At 35.9% G+C, this 17,832-nt stretch overlaps 1 protein-coding gene across 1 annotated transcript in view; it reads left to right on the top strand.

The window, feature by feature from the left end:
• The window catches only part of PRIM2 (DNA primase subunit 2), a 91,015-nt gene that overhangs the window by 63,681 nt on the left and 9,502 nt on the right, over positions 1-17,832 (top strand). Inside the window, exons 10-11 of the mRNA XM_018919497.3 lie at positions 14,068-14,194; positions 14,960-15,042. Coding sequence (XP_018775042.2) covers positions 14,068-14,194; positions 14,960-15,042 — 210 coding nt within the window. The remainder of the gene's footprint in view (positions 1-14,067; positions 14,195-14,959; positions 15,043-17,832) is intronic.

The following is a 17,832-nucleotide window of genomic DNA, read 5'->3' as shown; positions in this document are numbered from 1 at the left end:
GTATGGAATAAACAAATACAATGTATAGATGTAAATTAGTGTTTATGCTCTAATGTGTTGTAAGTCTATACAATTATTTAAAAAGCCCCTTGTATTTAAATGAAAGTAGAAGTAGGCACTTGGCAATCTTCAGGTCAGTGCTTTTAAGCACATACAACTATCCCCAGTGCAATTTAATATAATGCTTGGATGATATGGTGGTTCTTCAAAACAACCTCCACCTGCTTAAATCCTCAGGAATATTTTCTCTATCAGTCAGTTGGTTACATTTGGGTTTGGTATTTTACTTTCTCATTTCTTAGGGATTTGTGGGTTGTTTTGCTCTTAGATTTTTCTTACTTGCCTCCTTTATATTGGGTATTGCTGGCTATTATTTTAGGAAAGTTTAGATTCATAAATCAGAAAAGGATCTTTATTCTTAAATATTTTTAATTATAATTCTCTAGTTGAATGTTATCTACTATTTTTATTCTTAAATTATTTAAACTTTACAAAGCTGCAGACTAGAATGACATTTTGGACAGCAAGCCACAATATTTAACATCTAATAGATAAAGATAAAATTGAAATGCCTCTATATGAATTAAAACCCCATTTTAAAAAAGTTGTACATCAGTAGTACTGTAATGTAAATAGGTGGCTAGGCTTGAATTCTCTTGAGATATATAAAGACTGAAATAGAATTTGAAGGTGTTGTTTTCTCTTCTAGGACATATAAAACAAAATTGTAATAAAAGTGCAGCATATATTAGCAGTAAGATCTTATTTCCTGAATTCTGCAGTGAAGGACTATGTCATGGTAACAAAGTGTTAGTGTAGTAAAGAATGTTGTTGTTGCTTTCATTGGTTATCAGGGGCCTAGATATTCACATTATTGATTAAATTGTGGTTTTGTGTTAAACTTACCATAAAATCACAAAGTCTTTTTTGTTTCCACCAATGACTGTAAAAATCAGCTTCAGTAGAACCACTTCCATATTTGTCTTTGATTATTTGGAATTTACAATTTCATACTCCAATTGTAGTGAAATACGACAAGTGAATTTTAAAGATTTTGAGTGAATAATTTTTATGATGTTTTGGCAAAATTGCATTCCATTCATAACATTATTATATGTTGAATGGCTATACTTATGTAGTATAACTGTATGTTTCAAACAGTATGTTTCAAAATGTGTTTTGTATTCTACGAAGTTAGCTCTTGAAATTTCTTTAATAACAGGCTTAAAGTGATTTAATTGTCAGAAGAAACATGAAAATGCATTTTTCCTTTGCATGACTCATTTTTATTCCCAAGCATACTGTTTAATTTACATTAAATCTTTTATTTCAATGCAAGTTCAAAGAAAAATACAGTAATGTGCAGTTGTTAGGGGTCTCAAGACAGTAAGTAGATGGTCCAAAGCCTACATACTAGGCATGTAGGCTTGAACTAAAAATTAATATTTAGTTTGAATTTTAACCCCAAAGGCTAAAGAAAAGAGCCAGATAAAGAAAAGAAAGGCAAGTCTATGAAATCAGAGTATTTGTGCATAACTGCAAAGTGACTCAACCAAGATGTTGAGTTATATTTTGAGATGGTTGATAGGAATTGAACAGCCTCTGAGACAGTGATACACTGAACACTAAGTTAAAAAATTATTCATGTTGGTTTCCAGAAATCAGCTTAGTATCAGTGAATCAAACATCAGGAGATCTACTCCTTTCATATAACTTCCTTAGTGGTTTTTTCATATGAATGGCAGCCTGGAGGAGAAGATGTGTGTTGTTCAAATGGGTCATAACTGTTTTTGTAGTTGATATTCCCATGGAGATGGATGGTGGCTGAGATCGATGAGTTACCTTGATCCTGGCTGAAGAGAAGGCTCTGGAGTCCCTTTTGTAGTTTAATAAGCAATGTGCAGGAGAAGTGTTTTGAGTGAATTTGTTTTATAGTAAAAATTTATACAACCAGCCATGAGAATTAAAAGCACGACTTCAAGCATCAATACATGGATTTCTGGTGTTACATTTAAGTCAGGCTGAATTAGTAGTATTCTTTTTGTTTGTATTTGGAAAAAGATTGTTTTATTTTCCTTTGACTCTGGTAGTTTGCTAATTAGCAGTGAGGAATAAGACTAAAATAACTGAAATCCTGAGGACTTATGTTGTGGGCAGCTTTGGTTCTTCACTATTTGGTTGCATATGAATACTTAGAGCTGAGCCTGACAAGTAGGGTTTTGTTGGAAAACCTCTGTCATCTGGCCACTGAGTTTAGAATCATAGAATCATAAAATCATAATATCCTTCTTTAGCTGAATGAAAATAAGCTTCAATTGCCATTAAAATGGGGTTTTTGTTTTGCTTTATAGCTATCACAGAATGTGTGTTGTCTGTGCAAGATTCTTGCTGTCATATATTATTATCTAAAGTTGTGTTTTATAGGTGGGAATTTGTCCTGTGTGTCCTGGGCACATTTGCTTATGCTTGGTAGCATTCTGTTCCCTTTTCTTGTGGAGTGCTTCAGAATTTTGAAAGCTCATTGGAGTCCTGTTGGTGGATTACTGCCACACTGGTCTGCATGGTTTGCTTTTGTCAATTTGTTGTGTGTGCCTATTGACTACAGCAGCAGGATGGAGATCTGTAGTGGATTCTGGAAGTGAGAGGACTGAGAAAGCAGGCTCACAGGGGTTGTATTTGATTGTATTCCAAGAAGGAGAGTGCCTAGGGACATGGCTTAGTGTTGGATTTGGCAGTGTTAAATTTATGGTTGGACTCAATCTTGAAGGTCTTTCTAACATAAACGATTCGATATTTTTGTGATCGTACTTCAATAAATTCTTGCAGAGTCCTGTTAAATTCTGCCAGATCATAGGGAGGGTCTGGGACAAGATTCCTTCCCTGCTGTATCAGAAGTAGAGATGATTAGCAATGCCTGTAAAGATATAACCATGGCTAGAGGGAAGTCCCTGTTAGCACTGTCAGTGTTACTTGTGTTTAGTCTTGTGTACACAGTGATTCTGGAAAGACTGAAGAAAATTAGCTCATCTAATCAGAGCTAGAGATAGCTGTTTTTTTCCTGTTTAATTAAGCTGTGAGATCAAATCAAAATTGTTTAAAGTTGTTTGCATCAGATAATGATTTTTATTAGGACTTAGATATAAATAATGGTTTGGAATTGCTGTCATTAAAATAACATGCCGTGTTGCATTTGTGGATATTGCTGCCTGATGTGATCAATTTCTGCTTTCCTGATGGATAAAAATTCTGACTTTGCTGCAAAGAGATTTGCCAGTAACATCTACATTGTTCACAGTTAACACACAAATATGTTTGTAGGTATTGCTGCTCTAACCTCTTTACTAAACAAAAAAAAATAGAGACTTCTTACGTGGCTTTCTCTTATAGTTTGTTTTACTTTTGGTTCCGAATTAGATAAATTAGAACACATCGTAATTTCAGTTGACACATAAAAAGTCAGATGATGAAAATTTAGATGTACATATTCCACTTAGTTCAGGAAATTAAGATGAAAGTAATTTCTTTTCACCATTTCTGCCCATATGCAGAAATGTAATATATGTATGCCTAGTATATATGTAATCAACACTGTAAAGGTACTGTTAATTTACAACTTTATATAAACATAAATACATAAATACACATGCACACCCCTTCCAAGGGTAGATGCTGCCCCAGTTCCTTTTGTCAGGGGAATAATCTGTAACTTCACTTGATACTGTTTTCTTTCAGTTTGCATATAATTTGTATTTGGACTGACACACTGGAAGTTCTGAGCACTGAAAGGAATAAAAACAAAACAAACCCTTTTTTACCTTTTACTTGTAAGAATTTTAAACAGTATTGCCTGACCTTTTAAACCCAGGGTGCTTACAGGTTATCAGTGACATTAAGGATGCTAAGGAAGAAATGTCTTTGGGACATAATTATGTTTCAGTTGTGTCCTGTAGCTAATGTAGATGCAGATTAAACTCAATCATATTTCTGCGTGTTTTCCTCTGAAACTTTCCTTTCTCAAGCCAAAAACCAGCATATCAGTGTTTTACAGTTATCTATGCTTAGAAATATTGAAAAAAATCTGTTTCACTTCCATTTTGTAACTGTTTTTCATAAGAGAGTATTTTTGTTACAGAAACTTCTAATTAAAAAACCACTGGATTTTGCATAATAGATTCAAAGTCTTAAAGCAGTATTTCTTAAATGAAATGGATCTGGTATAGACCCATTATTTTTCACCATATTTTTGCTTCATTGGTGTTATTCCAATGAATCCCAACTGAAGATGAGGTGCTAGAAAACATTGAAGAGTATTAGACTGTAATATACATAAAGGCTATAGTGTTCATATAAATATTTGAGGATTCACAGTAGTAAATGGTAATAAAAATGTGTGCTCTTTCACTCCAAACTCAATCCCCTTTTCAGTTTCCCCAGTTATTCTAGTTGAAACTGGAACTCTGCAGTTTTTGTGGTAACACTGAACTTATGCCGACATTTGGCTATGATTATACACTTTAAAGTGCTTTAATTTGTTCAGTATTTTTTTACCTGTTAAAAATGTGTGATTTTCAGTTTTCATCTTCTGAATTACGTTAAAAAGGAAGATTCTGGGCAGTCTTTCAGCCCCAAATGGCATGTCTTAGGGGTAGGGAAGAGCTCTAGCTGTAATATCTCTTCCAGGACATTAACAGTGCTGGCATAGTTTTAGTGATGTTTAACTGTGCTAGCTACCAGAAGAAGAAATAGAATCACTTTTTGTTGTTACATATTCAGCACAGAAATCTGCATTTAATAATCTAATGTATGAGCTGGTTGGTGATAAGGTTCTTGCAGTGAAGAGAGTGAAAGCAATAATTATCTTTCCTGTACTAAAACTAATTTAGATCAGAATCTGCTCTCTCATGACTTGTTTTATTCTCAGCAACACACATTGCTGTACATATTCCTTGATGTAGTGTCTTGTTAGAACTGCATGTATAAAAATGACTGGTGAAGCCAGACCTTTAATTTTCAAATATTCCTTTTGTAGTTTTGAATCACTTGTCAGTCCTCGCCCTTCATCATCAGTGTAGATGGACTGCACTTGTCAGAAGAGGTTTCTGTTTTATTGGCCTTTGCAGCAGCAGCAAGAAAGTCATTCCATGACATTTTAAGAAAAGTAATAGATGGATTTGCCTATGTGGCTGATAAATTTCTATGTTTAGGGGTAGTGAAGTATCTGAGTGTCACTAAATATAGAGCTTTTAGCAGACTCTTTTGAATATCTTCTTAAGCATACAGCTCTAACCATCTGCTGAGAAATGCCTGCTGCACATTGCTACACACACCACTGGTAATCTATTTAAATTCTTTGGCTATTTACCCCAAGTTCTGAGACAGGGGTTAGTGGTTTTTGAGATGCAAATCTTTTCATTCACATCTTTTTACTACCTTCCAGGACAAGCTGATTGACACAGCAGGTATCTTCCAGTTTTGTTCCTGTGCTTTTTGAACAGAAGAGTTTTGATAGAAATTTTTTAAATCTTGATGCTCTCAGTTGAAATAATGCTTTAAAATAATTTTATCAAAAATTCAGATATCCTGCAACTGTATAAACTGTTTTCAAAAACAAAACCCAGGATTCTGAATACATTTTTTGATAATGTCCATGTAATTGCTGTAACATCATATAGCTGTCATAGTCAGTCTATACTCAGGCAATAAATCATGGCTGTGTTTCACATTCAGTCATGCAGAAAAGCAGCATATTATATCAAGTGTGCACACTGCTGATATATCACAATAGGCATGTGATGTAAATAAAAATGTACTTTTGCTTTCAGAATTGATTTAACATTCTGCCTCATGTCTTTGAAATCTGCTGGATCTCATGAATAAAGACAGAACAGCTTTTCATATATTTTTTGTTCTATGTGCAATTTATGTTTGGAAAATTTAATATACTGATTTAGGAAAGGGAAATTATGATAGGGCTCAAGTATTTCAACGTTAGAGGTATTTCTACTTCTTGAAAGAAGGTTGGATTCTAATTTTGTATGAAATGTACAACGCCATTTAGTTGTGAAACTGAATTCCATAGGCTAGGCTTTTACATCTCCTTGCATCCCCTCTCAAGTCCTTTTACAAAGAAGAAAAACAAAATGTCCTTAAATATGGGGTTTTTTTTGGGGTTTTGGATTTTTTTGTTTCTTTGTTTTCTGATTCCCTGTTTTTCTTTTGGTCTCCTGCTGTACATGTAGGAGTGGAAACATGTGGCCTTTATGGCAAGTTTTGCTGTTTAAATTCCAATTTATTTTGGTCTTTTTTATTTCATGTACTTAATGGATTTGAATTTGGGTCATGAGAACTGGGGCAATACAAGTGAATTCTAACAAACTTAAAAAAAAATAAATTACAATAGCTGGGCTTCTTCTTGTACTTTGCTACCACAGTTATTTCCCTGGTTTTAGAAGTTTACAGCAGGCACTGAAAATGAGATGTGCTTTACTTCTTCTGTGACAGTTCAGAGCAGTCTGGTACTGGAGCTTCTTTATTCTTCTGTTCCTATTTTCTGTGCAGTCAGGTAATCTTCTAGTCAGAAAAAACCTAAAAGGATAGGAAAATAGTCTTGTGTATTTTTGAAACAAGCTTTCTTTTGTTGAGTGCAGAAAGCCTCTTGTTGTAATTGCAGTCTAGAGTTGAAATATGTCTTGATTATAGTGCACTTAGCATAAGATAGAACATAAAGTGCTCTTTGTATGTAAGCAGTTCTCTTTATTGTGACAGCAAGGGCTGGTACCTGGTTTTCTGCACTTCTGCTTGATCATTATCTTAAAATGTGATTTTGTTTTTTATTGTCCTGTTAGTAAATAAAAAAATCTGGTTTTACAGCAGAGTTTGTAGAGAGAGAATGTCAGTGGTCTTAAGCCAAACCATGCTGTTAGGACAGCTCCAATATCTGGTTTACTCTATGTTCAAGAGGGTTAATAAACATTTACTGTCCATGTATTGTTTTGTGTTTCATTGCCTTGCTTTTGTCATTCTTTTATGACTGCCTCAAAAAAGCTAATTGTATATGTTTCTAGAGTAGACATAAGGAATACTTATCATCCTGAGGAAATTTATTCATTACTCAATCACCTTGTAATTTTATTTCAAAAATTATTTGATTTTTTTTCCAATTATCAATTAATCTAGACAATAAATCAATTTTTTTGAAATTTGCACTTATACTGAGGATTTGCTGACATCTTGAAACATGTGATTGGGACTTAGTATCCTTTTGTTCTGTCACTGATCCAAAAGGTTTAACCATGTCATAACATCATATAGAACATTTTAGAACAATTATAGAACATCATATGAGAGCATTCTTGTTTAGGGAATTTATAGGGCTTGAACTAGCAGTAGGAAATTAGTTTTTGGGCTTTGGGTCCCTGGCCAGTCTCCATCCCTCTTCTCTGTAAATCTGTAATACATGGTGCTGTGGTATACATGTAAGTATGGATTTCTCTGTTTTGATACAGATGTACTAAATCTCTTTTCTCCTAAGTATACATTCTCTTGGGTTATAAACTGCCATTATGACCAATAGAAATCTAGCCTATATAGTCAATAGTGTCTAGAGAATGATTTATTTAATGAACCTCCAGAGCAAATGGAATTGCTCCCCAGGCTGCTCTGATTGCATTGACCACCATTGATGATAATGAGAGATGTCTGGATTTAGATGTTTGCAGTGGAATCTTATCTCTGCAGATGCAGTTAGTTACTATTTTACTTCTGTAGAACTTAGTTGTCAAAATAAAAACAGAGAGAGGACCCCCTCCCTCTATTCCTCCTCCCTCCCCCAACAAGCCCCAAGTGATAGATAGTAAATGTGCTCACCATGTGCTGAGCAATGCCTGCCCAGTCCCTAAGCAGTGACCAGCAGCACCCACACAACTGAGAGCAGTTTATGATTTCTGTGTCTGGAATATCCCATAGCTAACTGTCCTGTCAGTTCTTCCTGCCAGCCTCTGGTGCACCTCCTCACTGGCAGAGCATGGGAAACTGAGAAGTCCTTGTTTCAGAATAATCACTAATTGTAAACTACCAAAACATCAATGTGTTAACAACATCATTCTCTTACTAAATCCAAAACATAGCACTGTACCTGCTACTGGAAAGAAAATTAACTTTATCCCAACTGAAACCATCAGAATAATTTAGATACAGAAAAAATATTGCAATGTTTTGAAGTAGCTAATAAAATCTTTTATAGGGGACCAAGCATGTGCCTAAGAAAAATTAAGTTGTTATAGAGAAGGCTTTAGGATGTGCTGTGCTGATAATTAGATGCAGTGTCTTGAGGCAGAAGACAGCCTGCTGTGGTTTATGCTTTACTTTTCCTTTGCAAAGTCTTGGTGCATGTAAATGTGTGGAAAAATTGTGCACATAAATTGTGTATTTAGCTAAATTATATGAAGGCAAGCTTAGACTGCTGAAAATCAAAGCCTACGGTATCAGATTTTAGTTGGTTCATCAGCCCCACACTTTATGCTCATATGGGTAGTTAGTATACAAGTTGTTTGACTGATATAAAAAAATTCTGATTTTCTTATAGTAGATAAAACCATCTCCAGTGCTAAGTGTTCTTGCCTCATGTAGTTTGATAGTCCTGGAACTGGAGGGGAAAAGGTTTTTTATACTGCTGTGGATTGGTCTGTGCTGACTGCTACACAATGTAATCGTTTTCCAGCTCAGTTTTAGGTGATGCCTCTGATCTGTACCTTTGAGGTAGAAATTGGGCTACAGGGTGGTAATTTAGGACAAATTTTTGTTGTTGGCAGATAGAGAAGCATTTATTTGTGCTCCTAAATACAACTGTGCTTGCAAAAAGGTAATCTCAAGTTGAGGTTATTTTAAGAATGAGCTTAAAAAAAAGTTGCTTGGATAAAGATCTGCCAACTAAGCAGTGTCAACAGTTATGATTTGAGTGACTGCCTAGGAAATGAATGAAAAAGAGAACCAATTATTTCAGCAGATACATGACTGTGTGTGATAAATTTATGAATCTGAAGCTGTTATCTGCACAGGCTCAACAATTTTAGACAGGAAATTACCCAATGACTGTTTGAAAAAAAAAAAAGGTGTTAAGCCATTACTTCTTTGAATTTTGCAGACTTGGAACTAATCAGTGGTCAGTCAAGAAGCTAGACAAAGTTAGTGCACTATTTTGCTTAGTTAATAGACTTTAAATGAATCCATTTCCCAGTACTGGAAGGAATAGATGCATAAAATCTTACAAGAATATATAAAAGTAGTTTTAACTCAAAGTTTTGTGGAAGTGTGAACCTGAGTGTACAGGGCTTGCAAGACCTTTCAGCAAATTATTTTCCATCCTAATATGCATGCTCAATTTGAGATTCGATAACAAATTTTATGGGGCACCTGGTTATATTTACAGATAATAATCTGCAAATATGGCAAGTGATATAAAGAAGGTGGCTTTCAGTGATGACATGATGCCCATTGTTCAGTGACTGGAGTGGCTGGGGAATGACGTTTCTTGTAGCTTTGGAAGTGTATTCTGTTATATCAAACTGATAATTATGGGGCAGACATGACCCATACTTTCCTGCTCTGTCTCTTGAAAACTTTCCTTCAAAGGAGAGCATACACCTGCCAAATGGTCCTTTTGAGGTCCATCCTTATTCCATATCTAAAGATCTTGTATGCATTTATGTGATCACAACTTGTTGAAAAAAGCTTTTCCTATCTGGAACTTCCTATCTGGAATATGGTAATGTGGTATTAGGCTATACCAGTTCCAAATTTATAGCTTTTAGATGTCTGGATCTATATCTATCCCTTTTTATTTATACTCTAATTTATAACTTTTGTATCTTCTAGTGAAGGCTGTCTAGTACAGTACATGTGTCTTAACTAACCCAGATACTCATGGGAATGTACCACATAAAAGCAAAAGATAAGTTCCTTGCTACAGTACACTTGTCTATACCAAGTGAACTGTCTCCCAAGCCTCCTTGGTCCTGACTTTGGATGGCTGGCTTTGTCCCACTCATCATTACCCAGAGATTTGTTTCTTATAGGTAGGAGTTATCTAAGAAAGCCTCAGTGTCACCAGGATACCCAGTATCACCATTAGCTCATTCAGTGTCATACAATGGACATGTCAGTTCATTACAGCAGACCCTGGTGCATAAAACCTCAGAACTCCCCACTTGTCTGCTCTGAAGTGCTCTGCTGATGACATCACCTGCATCCTACAGCCATGCTTAAAGGAAAGAGAAGTCCCTAAATAAACATGTCTTTAGTGATCAAGTTAAAGCTTGGAGGGTTGACTTGCAGTTTCTTTTAAAACAAAAATTCACACTGCTGCTAATGCCTAGACTTACACATTCCAAGATCCTAATGACAATTTTTGGCAGGGCTGCCTTTGCCTCAGCTTCTTGGCCTCAGTGTGAATCAGTTCAGTGCTTAAATGAGATACATTTCTTGATCTTGTTCTCCCTTGCCAAAGCCATGGCCCATTCACCTCACACATAAATTATAAACGTTTTGCAGATTTTAGAAAGCTCAGAGAGCTAAATAGAGGCAAAGTGAGTGAGATAGTCCTGATGTGGGCCAAACAGTTCAAAAGCTGGAGAGAATCCTTGCTGTCAAGTGTGACCAGCTGTAGGTCATCTCAATAGTGTAATGATGTTGCTTCAGTATTACTGTTTCATAGTAACTTTGGCAATTCTGTTGATATTTTTAGCACAACTGTGGTGGAATGTGTAGAACATACCCAGCTTTTCTATGAATAATTTTTTGTGTCTTATGTTTGTTTCATCTCAGTGGAAACTGTCACACAGAGTACAAGGGCAATGTACTTGCTCCTGCAGCATCATTACTGTTGAGCAAGTTCATATCAGGGTTCAATAAGCCCCTCAAAATTTCATACAAAAATCACCAAAAGTTTTTGGTGATTTTTCAAATCACTTGAGTCTGACCTTTTACAGGTTGTTGCCATAATGCCCTTTTAATAGATTGCAGTTAGAATGGATGGTAATAGTAGTTTGTGGGTTTTAAAGCTGTTTCTCTAAAATAGTTCAAAACTAAGCAATTAGAATGATTCTGCAAGCATCTACATGCATGATATGTGCTGTCTATAATTTATTTTGTTCAAGGAACTTTACCTGAACCACTTCAATTTGGGGCATTAGAATAAATAGGAAGGACCAGATCCCTCTGCCTTCATGTTTCTGCAGATTTCAAACATGTCTAATTTTTCCTTGGTGCTTTTTCTAGCAAAACAGGTTGCTCCTTGTGTTTTGTTGGTGTTTTTTTTTTTTTTTTATTTTTATGCACATCCTAGAATAATGGTATTAGGAGAGAATGAGGCTGACCATGGAATTCACTCCCCAGTGTACAAGAAGGCTGTTCTGCAGGACGCTTTTCTGCAATGAAATGCCCCAATTCATGGCTTCTTCCCACTGAGAATGACCACACAGCCTGTCAGATACTAGCCCTGCTAAAATCCTGCTTCCTTGATCAATGATAAGAAAAGCAGAATCACAGGGATGAGAGAGCTCTCAGTGGTGTGTGTAACTGCACATGTGCCAACTTGACCACGTAGCTGTGTTGTTCTCTGCCATCTGCCTCTGCAAGAAGAGAGAGCCAAACAGGATTACAAGAAAGCAGTGAGAAAATATCCAACCTGTCCCAAGGCTGTGCTGTGTTATTATGTAGCTGTTGTTTCTATTTACTGCAAGAGCTGCTTCTCAGCATAAAGTAATGAGTTAGGTACTAAAAGTAATTTCTGTGGGCATTAAGGCAAGTGATGTGAGAAGTACAGCTCAAGATTTTAGTATACAGAGCTGTTAAAGAGGGGTGGTAATTTTCTAGGAAACTAAGCAGTACATCCTGAAGCACTCATGATTTGCTTAACCCTTGGGGAAAAAAATTTAGTCTAACTTAATTGCTTGCTCAAATATCCTTTGTTAAGAAGATGAAATGTGCTTTAATTCATCTCTTGTAAAGGAGGATATATTCCAGAGCTTCTGGGTAGAAGAACAGGTGGCTACAGGATCACAGATTCCATCTTCAGTGTAACAGGTTCATGCAGAGGTTGGAAATTAAAATGCAGACATCTTTGTATTTGATCTTGCTGTTTTTCAGGAGTAATCAGACCACTTGCAGCTCCAAGAGGAGCAGCAGCAGGACTTGGCCAGCAGCTGCTGATGTCCTGGAATGGGTGGGGAGTTGTTCCTTGGCCCTTCTGAGTGTGAGCACACACCCAGAGAATTCTGCCTAATGGCAAGTTGGTGAGCCCAGCTCTGTTGCTAGAAAAGTGGTGTTCATTTGCTATTCAGGCCAGCAGTTCTTATATCTCCTGAGCAAAAAGATAAATAGGAAGGAGTATTCCCACCTGCTTGATCCTGCCTGTGGCTATGCTGGAAAACAAAATGCTATTTTCTCTCTCTTCTTCCCCTTCCTGCTTTTTAAAAACTCTTTTGAAGTAAAGTCACTTTGTCAAATGCACAGTATAGATTAATTAGTCAATATTTGTTCAGAGCTTTGGATGTCTTAAGCCTTATTAGGGATGAGTGCTGAATTTTAGTCTTCTTGTATTGACTTGATTATGAGCAGCATCTTGATGGAGAAGTTTTTTTTTTTACTCTTTGAGTCAGGTGCAATTTAGGATTTTATTCTCAAAGTTTGTGTGTATTTTTACACACATTTATCATGTATATTTGCATATTATGGTTTAGAGTTTTAAGTAACTATATTTTCAAAATCATTGTATTTTTTTAATCTGAAACGCTTCATTCATGTTTCTATTTTGCTTTTGTCATCTTTAGGCCAGTCAAGAGATTTCATAGGTATATGAATTCTGAAGTACTCTTTGGACATCCACAGGCCAAATAGGGAACTACTTTTAGCAATAGAGATGAGAATATCCTTGCAGTAGTAGTGTTTGCAGTGGTATGTTTGAATGATTTTTCTCAGTATATTACATTATCTTCTATCAGTAAAATACCAGAGTCAGAGTAAAAAATTAATTTAAAATGTTTTTTTTTAGAAGACAACTTAAATTCCTATAGGAATTGTCTATATTTAGATGGAGAATTTGAGATTAATGCTAGAATTTTGAATTGAGCAAGAGCAGAGTTGTTCCTTTTATGTATTGTCATAGTTCTTTCTTGAGGCAAAGAGAGACTGAAGAGGTGTAATTCTAAACATGATGCTTCAAAATTTTATCATATTTGTGGTTTTTAGAACTTGAAGTATGTTATTTGAACAAATGTTCCTTCATGTCATATAGTAACTAATGCAATTTAATGGAATCTGTATGTTATCTGATTCCTCTATAGATTTTGTCACCTATTACCATCTAAAAAATGACATGAACTCATGTAATTGAATGGTTTTCACAGGATTTATAAATGAACTAAAATGATATACTGGTAGCTTTGTGCCCAGCTGTAAAGATAAATGTTTGATTACATCTATATACTTAGGAAGATTTCATTTTATTGGAGGAGTTGGTAGTCTATTGGTAGACAGAAGAAAAAATCTTTTATACAAGCAAAGTATACATCATTTTAGAATCTGAAGAATTGAACTTCAGTGCTGAAGCAAAGTCTAGGTGCAACATTATACCTTGGGAGAACAAGAACATAAACCTGAAAAAAGAAATCTGTATTTCTGGTTTTTTTTTCCCCTGATCAGGCAATCAATTTATGGGCATTTGTGAAAGATTATAAATTACTACTTTTTCTCCATTTACTAATATTGGAGGGGTCCAAAGTTTTGATATTTATATCATCTTATCTTTAAAGCCATTACAGAATCAGCTGAAAAGACCTTAAATCAGTGCAGTTACACACTTCTCTTGAGTTGTGTCTGTAAAGCACATTTATGTACAAATGCGAGTTTATGTAATACAAAACTCCAAGCTAGCAGCAAGCAACTAAGTTTTTCATTTCCTCAGTTTGAGTGTGTTTGGAAAATTTATTTTGTTATTCAATATTTCTGTTTGCAGGGAAGGTAGAATTACTGACCCAATAGATAAGAATTTATTCTCCTGTTTTTATTCAGTTTGACAAAGGATATGCTTACAGCATTCGCCACAACTATGGGAAAGAAGGAAAGAGGACTGATTATACCCCATACAGCTGCATGAAGATTATCATGTCCAATCCACCAAGTCAAGGGGATTACCATGGTGAGTTCCTTAAGGGGAAAAACCCCAAGCATTTACAAACAGCAGAATCTCTTGGCTAGGGAACCTATTCTCTCCTGTAGTCTCTTAAATTGTGTACGTAATTTCCAGACCACGGTGGTCTTGAACTATTCTCTTTAGATCAGACTTGATAACTGCTGTTTTTGCATATGTTGTCATGCAGCTCAAGGAGACTTTAAATCTGCAGATGCTTTAAGAAATGACCAATTAGAGGTGTTCTGAAATATGAATTCAATTGTACAGGGAGTCTGAAGTTTGCTAGAGTGTTTTAAAAACTCCTACAGCTGTATGAGTAGACATGGGAAACCTACACTTGCTTCTCTGTTGTTATGCTGATACTGAGTCATCCATTCAGTTGTGTCCCAAAACTGACTGTGCTTTTAAAGACCAGTTGACTTTCATGACTTTTATTTTCTTGGTTTTTTCCACAGCTATTAAATGTACCAACACTGTCATTGTTAGTAAGGCACTAACTTAAACTCTTTTCCTGTCAGTGAATAAGAATTGTGGCCTCTTTATGGTGGGATATTTTATGTGACTCTTGAGCCTGTGGTGCCCTGATAACTCTGCGGTAAAGTAATTATTTAAAGAAAAAAAAAAAGGCAATTGTACACATGGGTAATTAACTTTCCTATTAATAAGCTGTTAGACAATTAGGAACAGCTTAGCTGGTCTCTTGAGTGCCTTTCTGCACTAACTCCTGAGTAAACAGCCTTGTTTGTGAGCTTGCTTATTTTATGCTGTCAGGGTGCCCATTCCGCCACAGTGATCCCGAGCTACTGAAGCAAAAGCTGCAGTCATACAAGATCCCTCCCAGTGGAATAGCTCAGGTAAGGCATATTTTGCTTGACACTTTCATTAATAAGGCACTGCTTTTCAATTTTACTTTCTATTCATGTAGGAATGCCATATGCAATTTGTCACTGTGTATTGTGAAATAGTTCTTCTTATATAAGTTTTATACCAGAATTTTGGCTTTGTGGCTGCAATGCTCCCACTGATGTGATGATTATTGTCACCACCTTTTATTGTTTAATATTGTGAAGAGGTTTATTCCAATAGTGAAGACAATCCAGAAATTTTTTATCCTTTGTTTTACTGCACTGTGATTAGAAAAGAAGTTTAAATGAATCTGGCAGTGTTTTAGGGAATTTATTTTTATTCTTGCAGTGACTTGTGGATGATTACTATGTAGTCAGTACACAAATGTAATTATTTTCTATAATAAACTTCTAAAACCCCTACATTCCTCATTATCACTTGTGCTGACTTCCTCTGAACAACGAAAGCACATAAAACACCTAATGGAATTAAGCAGAAATTTTCATCAGCTTTTAAAAAACGTAATCTTAAATTGAAAAATCTATCTTATATAGCAAAAAACAATGTAGGAATTGGAACTTTGAGATGTATCCTGAAGAACTGTGTCTCCCACTCCATTCTCTAGCAAGATCTTAAGGCAGTAAGAGGGTGTCATAATTTCATTGAAAGAAGAGGTACTGGTGAGATTTAAGCTGAGGCCAAACAGTTCTGTGTATTAACTGTCTGGAACCTGCTTTACATCCCTAGGAAAAACCTGCTTTTAAAATTGTTGTATTTAGTTCATATGGAATGTCAGCATTGTTTGTCAGGCATCAACAGACTGTTGTACCATGTGGAAAAGAATGTGAAAGTTCCACTTAAAGCAGTTTAGTCTCCCTTGGAAGGACTAAGATACAAATGAAAAAATTAGTTTTAAAGAGTTTATTGTTCATTATAGTAATTCTTGAACAATTCCTGAAATACTTTTTCATAGGAGTATTGCTTCCTTTTTCTTTTTTTCCCTGTTTTCTTCTGGTTCATATCAATAAGCATCTATATATCTGACAGGCCCTAGAGATACTTTCCTTTGGGTTTTTTTCCTCATGTATATCAAGAATTGATGCTGGTCTAGGATTTTTCATCCTGCTAATCATTGGAAAGATTGGTGAGGATTTACTGGCTTATATGCCTTGCTGTATGTGTGGGTAGGATTTAGTTGAGGTTATTTCTTCAGTGAATTTGCACAGTAACACAGTATCTTCACATTTAATGTAGTTCCTTATTTAATGTGAATTGTGATTTTTATTTTTTGTGTGTATGTGTTTAGGGGTTTTTGTTTGGGTTTTTTGGTAAGGTAGAATTTGGATTCACTAGCAGTATATTTTTTATCAAAAGTGACTAAGAAAAACTGTGTCCATCAACATCTTCTTTGCCCAGAAATGGATGTTGTCCTGTCCATGACTTTTGTGGTGTTTAAGTGCAATTAGGGTAAAGGGCTCTTCAGTGTCCACTCCTAGTGTTAAACAAAGAAAACTCACAAAGTTATACACCCTCCATGCAAAGCCTAATAAAAATAAAATAACATAAATTAAATGTTGGATGTGCTTGGCTTCTGAGAAATTAATCTTTTACATCAATCAGTCTTTGAGATATCCAGTAGGAGAAGAGGAAGAAAAATAGTTGCCATCAGTCTCCAAGTTGTCATTGCTGCCCCTCCTCTTTGCTCCATTTTTCATGGTGCAGTAATGTTTGTGTGACTAAGAACAGGTCAGGATCCTTCAGTCCAGACAGGGCTTTTAGGAGTTTTCTCTGATGTTGATGATGGTTGCTGAGTATCAGAAATGGGTTTTTTCCTTTAGCTCTGTGAATAGATATTGGGGATGGATGGTTTACCAGTCTTTCAGTGACTCATGTAACTGGACAGGCTTTCACTCAAACCATACCCCTTGACTCTTAGGCTTCCTGTTAACTCCAGCTCCAACAAGAGCTCCCTTACAAACTGGTAGTTACCTATTTTTAATGAATGGTTTGGAGCTTGACCTTCCAGCTATGTATTTCAATACAAAGTATGTTTTTTCCAGGGCTCAGGACCTCTTATGCTCATTCTTTGCTCTGTTCCAATGTTCTGGGAATGATGCATAATTTTTCAAACATCTATTTTGAATTTAGCTATGTGCTGATGAATTGGTACCCCACTGGGGTTTTCATCTTTTGGTTAGAGAATTCTGTCATCCCTCCAGACCCACAAACAAGGTCCTTCCTTGTCTTTGAAGCTTGTTCCTCATGGCTATTATGTGAGCCACAATGGGGGCTAGTGTCTAGCCCTAAGGGCTGTGGTTTTACCCAAGGTGCTCAGTTTTCTAGTGCTGTTCTCAGCCTTCTGTTTCTGGGACTGTCCATTCTCTTGACATGCACTCTTTCCTTTAAGGTTCATAAGAGTTTCTGAATTTTTCCAATTCAGGTAAAGCATTTGATTGCTGCATGGTAGGAACAAACCCCATCCTAAAGGGCTTTTTCACAAGCCTGAGTGTGAAAAGGGAAAGATGATGTGATGATGGTAAAGAGCAAATACCGCCAGACCTCACATGACTTCAGTAGTCAGTCTGAGCATTAGACTGCTTTCATTGCATTCATTTGGTAGTGCTGTCAGTAATGAAAAAAGGGATCAAAGCATTTGAATATGTGAGTCTGCTTGCTTTGGATCCAACCTGCTGTTCCAGTCCAGATTTTCTGAGGCTGTATCTTGTCTAGGATTGTATCTGCTGAAGAAATCATCTCTAAGTAATGCAGCAGATGATTACAGGTCTTGCCTGATTATC

Source organism: Serinus canaria, chromosome 3, assembly GCF_022539315.1.
Source record: "Serinus canaria isolate serCan28SL12 chromosome 3, serCan2020, whole genome shotgun sequence".
Classification (NCBI taxonomy): domain Eukaryota; kingdom Metazoa; phylum Chordata; class Aves; order Passeriformes; family Fringillidae; genus Serinus; species Serinus canaria.
This window is presented reverse-complemented; position numbering and strand designations above follow the sequence as displayed.